Genomic DNA, 13,010 nt, shown 5'->3' with positions numbered 1-13,010 from the left:
ATCATCATATAGAATTGGATTGAATTGGAAAAAAAAAAAAAATTCTGAACATTTGCCAAACTGTTTCTGTTTCTGTTTTTGTTTCGTATGATTGAATTGATGGAATGGACCAGAAAATTTTCCTTCTTTCCTTCACTACCATTGATTTGACATTGAGGATTGAATATCACAACGAAAGCAATCATCAGCGTAGCAAAACATACCATTTTTCCGATTGATCAGACAGCTATTCTGAGTGAAACCAAAAAAAAAAAATTTGTTTTTTCACTTTCTTTTTTGGGTTTTTTTTTGCTTCTAAATCCTTTTTTTAGAGCCATTTTTTTATTTTTTTTTTGTTTGCACTGAATATTATCTCTAAATATTAGCTTGGCATATTGCACAAGATATTGAAGTGTCGAGCAGAAAAAAATGTGTCAAAAATTGCATGCAATTTTCTCTATGTGTGTGTATGTTTGATGATCATGATGATTGAAAGCATGAATGAAATTTGAGTGAATGGAATTTTTGTCTTTCAATCCAACATCACCCACACACACACGCGCGTGTCAATCAATGAATGAAATAGAGTGAAAAATATCTGTCGAATTTCATTGTTGAACCATGAAAAGTTAGGGAATTTTTTTTCTCTTGAAAACTGGACCATGATGATGATGATGATGATATATGACCAAAAATGAATGACCCGAATTTCAATGATGACAAAATGTCGTGAAAATTCATTCATTACATTAAACAGATGATTGACAACAGTAGATTATCTATATCTATGGATTTTAATTGTTGAACTAAATGTTCAAAATCCAAAGTTTTTTTTATATATGCAAAATAAAAAAAAATAAATAGATAGATAGACATGTAATCATCAAACCAGTTGAAATATCGTTGTTGTTGTTGTTGTTTTTCCTGATTTCAATGGTCATGATTTCTATAGGCTATGAACATATGCAATAATATTGATTGTTCATTAATGAAAGATGATGATAATCAAATGAACCTGCAATCACAAGTTTCACGCACTTACACACATGTGATACGATTTAATGAAATAATTATGATGAAGAAAAAATTGCTGATTATCGATTATCAATTTTTTTTCACCATTAAATCAAATCCTATCTAAATCGATCAAGGAAAATCAAAATGAAATATAAAATCTACCGGAAATAAGAGAGTATCAACAGTCATACCGAACAGAATTGAAAATTAACCAAACAAAACGAAATAAAATCCGTATCATCATCATTATCATCTGATTTCCATGTCAAAGTTTGAATCGCAATTTACCATCGATTGATTTCTGATTATCAGTTGATTGAGTAAAGAAAAAATATTGACAAAGATGATGAACCTTGATCAACAAAAGTCAGGAGAAAAATCTAGAAGAAAAAAAAATTTCAATTCATAACAACAAAAAAAAAAATCTATCACCAATGTCGATCGATCAATGTGAAGAGGAAAAATAAAATTCGATTGATTTGATTCAAAATTTTGATTATCATCAATCATTCATTCATTAACGATTACTTTCAAGTGGTTTATTTGATCAATGTAAATCAACTGAATGTGTTTGTGTTGTTTGTGTATTGATGATCTATCTATGATTGATTTTTATGATTTGATAAGCACAAAATATCTCGATTTTCATTCGTCTTGTCGTATATGAAAACTAGATTTGGGATTTTTTTTTTTTGCTGGAAAAAAAAATCAAATTGCAACACCAAGAAAAAAAAATATAAGTTGGAAAATCCTTTATTCGTCAAATTTAAATAAATAATAGAAAGCGCAGTTTTTCTATTTTTTCAAATTACAAAAAAAAATCTCAAATGATTCGATGGTTTTTTTTCAAATTAATTTTGGGGCGGAAAATTTAAAGTCATCAAAACACGTCGTCGATATCTTCTTCGGTACGAGAGCGAGAGAGTTTCCGTTTTGATTTGATGATTATGATTTGGCCATATAATTATGATGATGGTGATGATGATGGTTATTGAACGATTATCAGAAGTGTGAAAAAAAAATATATATATGATGATCATTTGATTGATTTGTTGATGATTTGAATGTCTGAATATGTGTAAATAAACGAGTGAAGAAAAAAAATAAAAAAAGTCTTTGTACTCAAGTGTGTATGTGTGTGTGTGTGTACGGATAAATGAAATGAAAAAGGGTGGTTGATGATCCTCGTCCACTGATGTCATTAACATCATCGAAAAATGTTTATTTAATTCGGGGATTTTGTCAAAATCTAATTATATATGGGTGTTTGATGGTAAATTAAGTTGATGATGATAATGCTGCTGTTATGATTACCGATGTTTCCGTTGATAATTGATTAATATTATGATGATGGTAATGGGGATGATGATCATCAAATTCCGGTTTTATTATACTGATTATTGATGTTGATGATTGATTTGCATCATCATCATCATCACCATCACCATCACCATCATCGTTATGGATTTCTGTTTTTAAATTCTCTATTTGATGCTGATGATGATATGATGAATTTGCATTCAATAAAAATGATGATAAAGATGATTCAACATTTGATTGATGTAACGAGCCACTACTAATTGATGATGATTTATTATTACCAAATAATAATATCGGTGATGATGATGATGATGGTGGTGTTGGTATTGTAAATGATTTCATTGTTTCTATAGCCGATTTATCAATCTGTTGATCAATAATTGTGGACATTTCGTTGTTGTTGTTGTGGTTGTGGTTCATACCATACAAATATCTATTTTGTAAATTATTATTATTATTATTAACATTTAATTCATTAAGCATTGCTATTGAATAAGAATTTGATGATTGTGATGATAATGATGGCGATGTTGTTGTTGTTGTTGTTGTTAATGTTGATGTTGAATAATATGGATGATTCATAATATTAGAGATGGCGGTGGAAGTGTTAAAATTTGTTCGATGATTATTATTCATACTGTCATTAATTGTTTCAATACCACCACTACCACTACCATAATGATGATGATGATTATAATCTTTTTTCATCATTGTTATTGGTGATGATAATGAAAAACCATTATTATTATTATTTGAAGAATTTGATGCTGCTGCTGCTGCTGCTGTAAAAAAATGATTCTGATTCAATGTTCCAGTTGTAGTATTATTACTTGGCCATAATTGTGTAAATGGTTGTTGTTGTTGTTGTGTTGTTGTTATCATTGTAGCTGCGGCTGTTGTTGTTGCTGCCGTTGTCAATGACCTTGTTGCTGTTGTTGTTGTTGTTGTTGTTCCAATAGGAATATCAACAATCGGGCTAGTAATATAATGACATGATGCCATTTGATGATTAAAATCATTAATCAGATTTTCATTATGATTAATATTGTTTGATTCATTTGAATAAGTAGTAGTGGAAGTAGTAGATTTACGATTTGTTTCCGTTGTCGTTGTTATTGTTGATGATGGTGATGATGATGCAATAGCCGTCATTATTGATGGTATAGACGATGTATTCGAGATAAGATGATGATGACGATTATGATGATGAGCAAAGGTAGTATGAATTGATGGCAATGTATTTGTTGTTGTTGTTGTTGTTGTAGTTGTTGACATAAATTGATGATGATGATGATGATATGGATATGTAGATGCTGCTGATAATTGATTTGTTTGATGATGTTGTGAAAATTGATGTTGATGCGAATGATCATGATGATGATGATGATGATGATGATATTGATTGGAATATGAATGTATTGTTGATGCTGCATTTGTCATAAAATGATCATAATCATTCATTAATAATTGTGATCCATTTATCGCAGTTGTTGTTGTTGTTGTTGCTGTTGTTGGATCTAATAATTGATGATGATTGTTAATTATCAATTCTGATTGATCACTATTATGATTATAAGGATTTATAATTAAATTATGATCATCATTTTTATCATGATTTGAATGCGTAGAATTTGGTAGAATAAAATGATGATGGTGTATGTTGTCGTTGTTGTTGTTGTCAATGATATTTTTATCATCATTTTCATTTTGATTTGGACGAATATTTGTCGCTGCTGCTGCTGCGGCTGTTGTCGTTGTGGTAATAATATTCTGTTGCTGTAATGTTTGACATTTACGACGAAAACCACGTGGCCTACGGCGATAGCTACCTTCTTCAAACATAAATTCACTTGCCGGATCAATTGTCCAATAATGACCTTTACCTGGACGGCCAATATTTTTTGGTAATTTTATAAAACATTCATTCAATGATAGATTATGGCGAACAGAATTTTTCCATCCTTGATAACTACCTGTTTTTTTTGTTTGTTTGTTTGGATGTTTTGAATTAATAGTTTGTTATTAGTGATTGATTCATTTCTTTTAATTTGATTTTCTGAAATTCATCGAAAATTTATAAAAAAAAACTTACCACGAAAAAATGAAAATTTTTGCTGCAGATAATGATAAATTTCCGACAATGTCATACGTTTAGTTTGACTTTGTTGTATGGCCATCACAATCAATGCAATATAACTATATGGTGGTTTTTCCGATCGTCGTGCATTTGATCCATTTTTTCTGGTAGTTGTCACTTCTTGATCATTAACCGTCATATCATTAATGACGGTCGTCGCCGTTGTCGAAGTCATTGATGATAGATTTTTCGGTGATTTAATGCCGGAAGAAGACATTTTTAATCAAAAAAAAAAAAAAAACAAAACAAACATTCAAATTTTATTGGAAATGAAACAAACAAAATTCACAAATAAATTTCAATGAATGAATGAATGACGATGAATGGATGATGTTGTGATTTAGATGGAAATCAAAATGATCTGTTTTTGATAATTATGATTGGATTTCATATAGCAACAAATAGAAACAAGAAAAAAAACCAAGATAGGATATTTTCCATTCAAACCATAAAATACTACGATTGATGATGATGATAATGATGATAAATTTGAAGATAAAATTTCTCTGCGTTTTACACACACACACACACGCACACAAATTCAATGATCGATTATCGCGAATTTTTTGTATCAATGTGAAACCAGTAGAACAAAATTCAAATGACGAAAAAAAACCCGATGAAAATATTTTGGATCGTGGTCATTTGGGCGGGGGGAAAAAATCCGAATCGAATTCTAATTATAACTGGATGCTAAGTGTAAATGATTGCTGGTGTAATGATGTTGATCGGTCTTTGTCACCGTTGTTGTCGTAGCCGTCGTCGTAGTCGTTGTCGTTATTATCATATTCATATCGTGGCGGCCATCAACATTATTGACATCAACAACAACAACAACAAAAACAACAACGATAATGATGATGATGATGATGAGGAAAAGAAAATTTTTTTTTATTTCTCCAAAATTCAAGAGACAAGACAGAAATCTTCAATTTTTTTTCTTTGAATTGAGCCTTGAAGTAGATTAATCTAGCGTATATTTTGAAACATCGAAATTGAATGTGATATATCGTTATTATTGTTGTTGGTTGGTTGGTTGGTTGGTTGGTTGGTTGGTTTGTTGGTTTGTTGTCGATGATTGTTGATGTGTCAAATCTTCATTCAAGACATTCGAATTTTTTTTTTTTTTTTGGTTCAAGTTTTGATCAATTGATTTGAAATCAAAAATTTTTTTTCACTTCTTTTTCTCGTTCATTTTGATATCAACATTGAAATCATAAATATCATATCAATCAATCAATTCATTCATCGATTGATTGATTTGTATCAATTGATTTTTTTTGTGTGTGTGCGTGTGTTTGAAGAATGAGGATAATGCTGATGATGAATCACTGACCATTATTTTGTTTGTTTGTTTGTTTTAATTGAATAATTTTCGCGAATTTTTTTTTTGTTAAATAATGAAATTTTTTAAAACTAAAGAAAAGAAAATTCTTTTTCTTTTTTTTTTGCTGATGTTTAAAAATTTTCCAACAACAACAGAAGCAGAATCAATATTCTGGGATATTGTTGAAATTTTTGTTTTATTTATATTTAACAATTTTTTTTCTGTTTACTTGTTGCATTTTTTGTTTTGTTTTAACAATCTGTTTTTGTGGGTGTGACAACATATAGTCATTAGATATTCAGAACTCATAGATACACAGAAACATACACACTGATGAGAAAAAAAAATCATTCTGTAGGCGTGTATCTAACACATTTTGGTTCCTCCTCCTTTTTTTTCTTACAAGCAAACAAAGATTTTCTTAGCTTTCCTTCATGGAATTCATCGGATGAATGGATGTACATTCTTCATTTGCATCATCATCAATCGTTCAATATGAATCTAAATCCAATTTGTTTGTGTTATGTATATATAATTTAGTGCCGCACACACACACACACGCACTAAAATTAGCCAAAATAACCAACAACAATTTTCAGTGCAAAAACACACGCAAAATGTTTTGATTATTATTACGAATTTATATCCGCCGTGCAAAAACAAAACACACACACATAGTAATCGAACAAGAACATCGACATCGGCCATCAAGTTCAAATATCAAATACAAATACAATGTGGAAAAAATATTGTACATTGAATACTTTTTTTTCCACTACCCCTTTCCTAGTAAATCATGTCTGATTTTTCGATTTTATCATTGCATCAAGGGGCACAAAGTAATAAAAGATTTCATAAAACAAAAAAAAAAAGAAAGTCAAAAATTATGAAATTGATAATTTAAAAAAAAACAAGAGGAGAAAAAATTTGACATTTGATAAAAATAACACACTTGGAAAAATGAATGTCATCATCACGACGATGATGATGATGTTGATGATAATCGATTGATTTAATTGAAAAAAAAATTAATCCTGGACGGATGTTGATCGATATCAATATATTATTTTTTTTTGTTTATCAATCAATCAATAATGTGGATAATGTAACGATCGAGGATGTTGACATTGTACAAAAAATGGATTCTTTATGGATGAAAAAAAATGATTTTTCTTTTCTGGTTTTTGCAAGAATAATTTTTGTTTTTTGTTTTTGGTGTTTTCCATGAGAAAATGTAATTTGATAGTATTTCAATCGATTTTTTTTTTTTGGTGATGAATCTCAATTATTTGATCGATAATTTGATCATAATGATTTTATGGCCACTTTTTTCGTTTGTTTGTGTTTGAAAACAAGAACAGAATTTAGAAAAAAAAAATTTTAATTGACAGATAATTTATGGTGTTTACCCAATGGATACTGTGGAACATTTCTGAAACACACACACACACACAACCCTCGAACATTTTTTAAATGAAAATTAAAAATGTGAAATCTAATAAGGGTACCATAAATCTGACAAAGAAAAATTTTTTTTTTTTGGTCCATCTGTGTGTGTGTGTGTGGGCGGCTGTATTCTGTGTTGGGAAAACAGATTTGTAAACAAAACAAATATCCAAAAAAAAGAGAAAAGAATTTTACGAGCTACTGGGCATAGCCACCCACAATAACCATCATCATCATTATCATTATTATTATCATTTGGACAAATTGACCGTTTTGTTTATGTGTGTGTGCGCGAGTGTGGGTGTTTGTATCAAATCAAAACAAATTTTCTGGTTTTTTCTTCTTGTTCTCATCAAATCAATCGGTGATGATGGCTTCTGGCCTAATCATTCAAAGTGCAACAAGTTGTTTGACCAATCTGTGTGTGTGTGTGTGTGTGTGTGTGTGTGTGTGTGTGCTACAAGTGTATGAGAATATCATGTTTTTTTGAATTTTTTTTTCACTTGTTTAGACATTTCTTGTCGTTTTTTTTTCATTTCATTTCACATTGTTTACATCAATTGCCACAATTGGATTGCTAAATATCAACATACAAGCACACACACACACACACACATACTGACATTGTAGGTACAGTTTATTGGCTTTGATTTTTTTTTTTTTTTTTGAGCCTTCACAGGCTTCAACAACATCTTCAGAAACAGTGTTTAGAACAATAATTTTTTTCAGTTTTATACCAAAATTTTAGCTAAAGATGGATATAACCAACGCACATGGAACACACACGAATATACAACCACCAGCAACCAAAAAAGACATTTGGGGTAGCGATTTTTTTTTGTTTTGTTTTGTTTTGTTTATTTATTGTCAATTGTTTATACATTTTTTTCTAGCTAACACACACACACGAACAAAAATCTTTGATTCAAATTGAATTGAATTGAATTTACGAGCAAAAGCAAAAGCAAAAAAAACTTTTCAAAATCAAAATCGATCAATGTTCAGTCAAACTATTTCGTTTTCGGTTGTTTATTGGCCATCATCATCATCCTCATCACCATCGCTACTGTTTTGGACGATAACGGCAAATCTCAAATCGAATCAAGACAATAACAAAAACAAAAACAGAAAAAAAATTCGACAATGAAATCATCAATCAAACAGTAGTAGCAGTGTGATGATGGTGAAAGTTATGGAGAAAAGTTTCCAAAAGACAAGTGTGTGTGTGTGTGTGTAAGGGCAATTGACTTGAATTACTTTATATCTTTGAAGTTACAAGTGGAAAAAAAATTCTCAAGTTTTTTTTTGCATTTGTTATCTATAAATCCATGATATCATATTGGTGATTTATGAAAAAAATTTTTTTTGTCTCATCAACCAATATCGATTGAAACTTTGTAAAAAAAAAGAAAATTTATTCCATCCGCATCCATGGTGGTCGACTGATTATTATTATGATTATTGTCATCTTTTTTTTTATCATCTTATCGAATCGGATCAATCAAAAATACAATATGAATAGCAATGAGTGGTTGTTGGCGGCGGCGGTGGCAGCAGCAGCAGCAGCAGCAGCGATTTATTGTAAATTAGATTTGACATAAGCCGATTGACAAACAAACCAGAAGAAAAAAAAAGATGATGACAGCCGAAAGCTATTAACGTTTTTTTTCGGCTGATCATGGAAATGAGAACAACAAAAAAAAAATGCCGGAAAAAATATAAAATAAAAAAGGCCGCGCGTGCAATCGAATTTGGTTGTTGCCCTCGCTCTTTCTTTCTTGTGTCATTGGATCCAAATCCAGTGGCAAAAATCTTCAAAAAATTTTTTTTCTCATCTTTAAAGATCATGATCATCTTGAACATATTATTAAGTCAGCCACAGATCTATAATCTAGAAAAACTATGCGTAATTCAATATTGTCTGGTCAATTTTTTTTTTGTTTTTCATAAAAAACAAAAAAATTTTAAATTTAAAATCCATGTTGTTATGTTTTTCATCCTAATCAAGATAAAAACAAATTGCCGAAACAGAGATAGAGAGAGAGAGAGAGATAGAAAAAAATCTTCCCAACCAAAACATCAAATCATCATCATCACCCAAAGAAGAATGAGAAAGTTTTCGAAAAAAAAACGATGTGAAATTGGTTGATGGATTTTTTTTTTTCATTTCACTGATGTACATAATGTGTGTGTGTGACAAATAAATGGATCAAATTACAGCTCTGGCCCAAAAAAAAAAATGATTGACTTTAACACAATGGACAAAAAAAAACATGGATCGTGGCCAAAATGTGTCCTAGAATTTTTTTTTCAGTCATTCATGCCACCATCACATGATCAGCAATTAAGCTCTCAAGATTCTTGAATTGTTGGATTTTTTTTTTTTTTTGGTAAAATAAATGTTCAGAATCAGAATCCGATATTCAATAAGCATAGGCAAAAGAAAAACATTCATTTTTCTCTTTCGACATCATCATCATCATTCAATTTTTTCTTTGAAATATTCATGTTATTCATGACTAAATCATTTCCATTTTCGATTTGATCGACAAAAACAAAAAATCTGGCATCATCATCGTTGCATTACAGACAAAAACGTATGCACGCAAATCATGAAAAAAAAACCAGCATGATGATGATCTGTTGATCATACTGATCAACCAAAATCAAACAGCAAGCAAGCAAACAAGCAAATAGAAAAAAAGAAATCCCGAACCAAACCAAACCGAACCAGACATCAACCATTAAACAGACACACACACACACACACACAAAACAAGAAAAAGAATCTGAATTTGAAGCAAAAAAAAAAACCATCATCAGTATATCATCCCAGAATCATGAGCAATAAGAAGAAAAAAAACCGAAAACGTTGAAATTAATCACAAACTAAATGCACACACATTGATGACGATAATGTCTGCCAATAATAAAATATCAGCAAGCAGCGAAAAAAACCAGGCTTGACAGCACGCACACACAAACACACAGAGGGAGATAGAAAACGGTTCCGAAATTCTCTATCTGAATATATAAAGAATTCTTGGCATGAAAAACGGAAAAAAATCGACATTTAACAGTGAAAATAAAAAAAAAGAAAAAAAAATACAAGCACACACATACACATCACATCACATCACCCCGGCAAGCCATTACCAAAGAAAATGGAAAGATTAATCTCGAATAAAAAAATTATTCACATTGTGCACATCTGTGTGTGTGTGTGTGTGTGTTTGAATTGGTGGTAATTAAACTGCCGTTCATCAAGAATATGAATAAAAAAGGTTAATGCCAATGTTTTCTTTTCTGGTGTAGTTTTTCTTCTCAATGTTCTCGATTTTTGATGATTATGATGAAGAATAATGTGGTATGGTCGCAAACACAGATGGTCGAGCTTCTATTATGATTATACTGATTTGATTTTGTTTGTCTGATGATTATAATCATTTTTTTTTTGTATTTTATGGTCAATTTCAGTCAATGTTTTTATTTTTCTTTTGAAGAATAGCGACGTTTTTTTGTTTTGTTTTTGAATTTCGTTAACAAAAAAAAAAACATAAAAAATCAAATTTTTATTGAAACACGTAACGCCATCTATATCAGTTGATTGTTATTAGGAATCTTGTTGCTGCCGTACCAGATTACGATTACCACATTGATGATCCCATTCATCAAGATCAAGAAATAAATTTTTATATTTCGATTGCAAATATCCTAATGGTATTCTTGTTAGATTTTGTTCACATAAAGGAATTTTTAATTCATCCACTGTAATACGATCAAATGGACCGGGAACATTGGAAAAATATAAATGAACAGAATCTTCTTGTTTACTATATTCAAATATTAACATTGAACCAAATTTCAATGATAATTGATTTATATTAAATCCAAGTGCATCTTGTAAATGAAATAATTGTGAATCATGCTGAAAACATATGATGAAAACAGAATTCAATGAATTTATACGAAAAAAAATTCTATAAAATTACCGTCACATAAATAGACAGACGACTTGCATTCGGATTCGTTTCCATATCTAATCCATTGAATATTTCATTCATTAGTACGCCTGTTCGTAAACGTCGTAATTCTGGTTCAATATTACCAGTAAAATCAAAACGAAATGAAATATCAAAAATTTCTTTCAATTGTTTATAAATATTAGCCGTACACCATTTTGGAAGACGATGGCCATGATGTTTAGATGATACAAGATTGTCAACAAAATCTCTTATATCACGATGATTATGAAGATTTTCGTGTACAATACAGGAAATATTTTGAATCAATTCTTGATGTAAAAGCATAAAATTCTTGACAATCGATGAATTCGGAATTCGATCAAATAATCGTGAAGCATATATACAGGTTGAAGATGGATTTAGAAGCTGAAAAGAATTTGACAATTAAAGAATTTTTTTTTGTTTTGTTTTCATTTTACACAATCACTTACACCTTCACGCCATCTTTGTATTGTAAATATGGGCACTGGTTGCCATAATTCACCAAGATCAGATTTCCATTTCCAATTACCGATTGGTGGTGTTAAACCGGCTGCAATCAATTGTGAACTTTCTAAACATCGTGGAACCGCCGAACTACGTATATAAATATCACGTGGTGAAATATAACGACCAGAAAATTGATGTGAATAACGTCGTCGTAAAAATTGCCCAGTACGATACATTCGTGTACGACCTTCCGATGTTAGATAACCATAACCTAGTGGCCATAATTCATTCATTTTATCACGATCAAATGTGAATGGCAGTAGTGGTGCACGATCACCATGTCTTACGATCACAATGATACGATCCAAATGTTGTTTGTTGGATTTATACGATAATGAACATGAACAAAAATCGATCAAGAAAACCAATGACAAAATATTAGGTATTTTCATTATTTTCAAAACAAAAAAAAAATCTTTTTTTTTCTCTTTTACCAATAAATCAATCACCAGTAATGATTTAAATATTTACAAATAACAAAGTGTTATTGATTAAATTATAGAAAAGTTTGTTGTTTTGCCAGCAGATGGCAGGTAATTGGCAAGTGAAAAAAAAAATTTAAAAAATTTTTTACGAAACAAAAAAATTTTTATTAACTCTTCAATGCCAGTATTTTCATTCATACAGGTGTTGAACAGTGATAAAAAAAATTGATGAAAATATGAAAAATAAAAAGACATGAGAAAGAGGTAAGTGATCATCAAATAATCACCGAGAAACAAAAGTCATAAAATTCATCAGGTGTGTGTGATGATGATGATGATATAGTTATAGTTATAATATATCTATATCTATAACATCAGGTAATACAGTGTGAAATGAAACAAAAAAAAATTTGCATAACTAAAAAAAATCAATCCGATGCACGTGTTTTTTTTCCACTTTCTCTTGGCCAAAAGATCATCAGATTTTCATCGATGACCATCAATGATGTATGCAGACCACTGGCGACTCCATGGTGATAATTTTATGTATTTTTTTTCTTGTTGTTGTTGATGTTTAAACCATTAAAAAAAATGATGACCATCACAACAATCAAACATTTTTTTTACTTTATTTTTTTTTTGCAATAAAGGTCAAAAGACTTTTATGTATTTGAATTGATGGTGATGATAAATATCCAGAAGGGTTACCAAGTTTGACCAGAAATAAACATTGATTGAAGTGTTCTTTTTTTTCATTTTCGGGATAGAATTATCATCATCGTCATCGTCATCATATGTAAAATTTTTTTTTGCCATATATTAACATTAGCAGTATATACTTGATG

General features: G+C 30.1%; 2 protein-coding genes across 3 annotated transcripts; both read right to left on the bottom strand.

The window, feature by feature from the left end:
* Window positions 1–1,733: 1,733 nt before the first annotated feature.
* Window positions 1,734–4,816, bottom strand: LOC124494406 (uncharacterized). Of its 2 annotated transcripts, XM_075729368.1 has the most exons (3): window positions 4,409–4,811; window positions 2,598–4,289; window positions 1,734–2,297 (listed from the first exon to the last, which is right to left on the bottom strand). In XM_075729368.1, the coding sequence occupies exons 1-3, from the start codon at window positions 4,668–4,670 to the stop codon at window positions 2,275–2,277; spliced, it is 1,977 nt and encodes a 658-aa protein (XP_075585483.1). In that variant the 5' UTR covers window positions 4,671–4,811; the 3' UTR covers window positions 1,734–2,274. The 2 variants fall into 2 exon arrangements, with proteins under 2 accessions (XP_075585483.1, XP_046913522.2); XM_047057566.2 differs by having other exon boundaries at window positions 1,734–4,289; window positions 4,409–4,816.
* Window positions 4,817–10,724: 5,908 nt separating this feature from the next.
* On the bottom strand, window positions 10,725–12,166 carry LOC124494829 (testicular acid phosphatase homolog). The gene is made up of 3 exons (XM_047058099.2): window positions 11,683–12,166; window positions 11,219–11,617; window positions 10,725–11,154 (listed from the first exon to the last, which is right to left on the bottom strand). Exons 1-3 carry the CDS (start codon window positions 12,130–12,132, stop codon window positions 10,840–10,842), a joined length of 1,164 nt encoding a protein of 387 aa, XP_046914055.2. The 5' UTR covers window positions 12,133–12,166; the 3' UTR covers window positions 10,725–10,839.
* Between the last annotated feature and the right edge of the window lie 844 nt (window positions 12,167–13,010).

Source organism: Dermatophagoides farinae, chromosome 3 (assembly GCF_024713945.1).
Source record: "Dermatophagoides farinae isolate YC_2012a chromosome 3, ASM2471394v1, whole genome shotgun sequence".
NCBI classification, from domain to species: domain Eukaryota; kingdom Metazoa; phylum Arthropoda; class Arachnida; order Sarcoptiformes; family Pyroglyphidae; genus Dermatophagoides; species Dermatophagoides farinae.
Note: the sequence above shows the minus strand (reverse complement) of the source record. Positions and strands in the feature narration are given on the sequence as shown.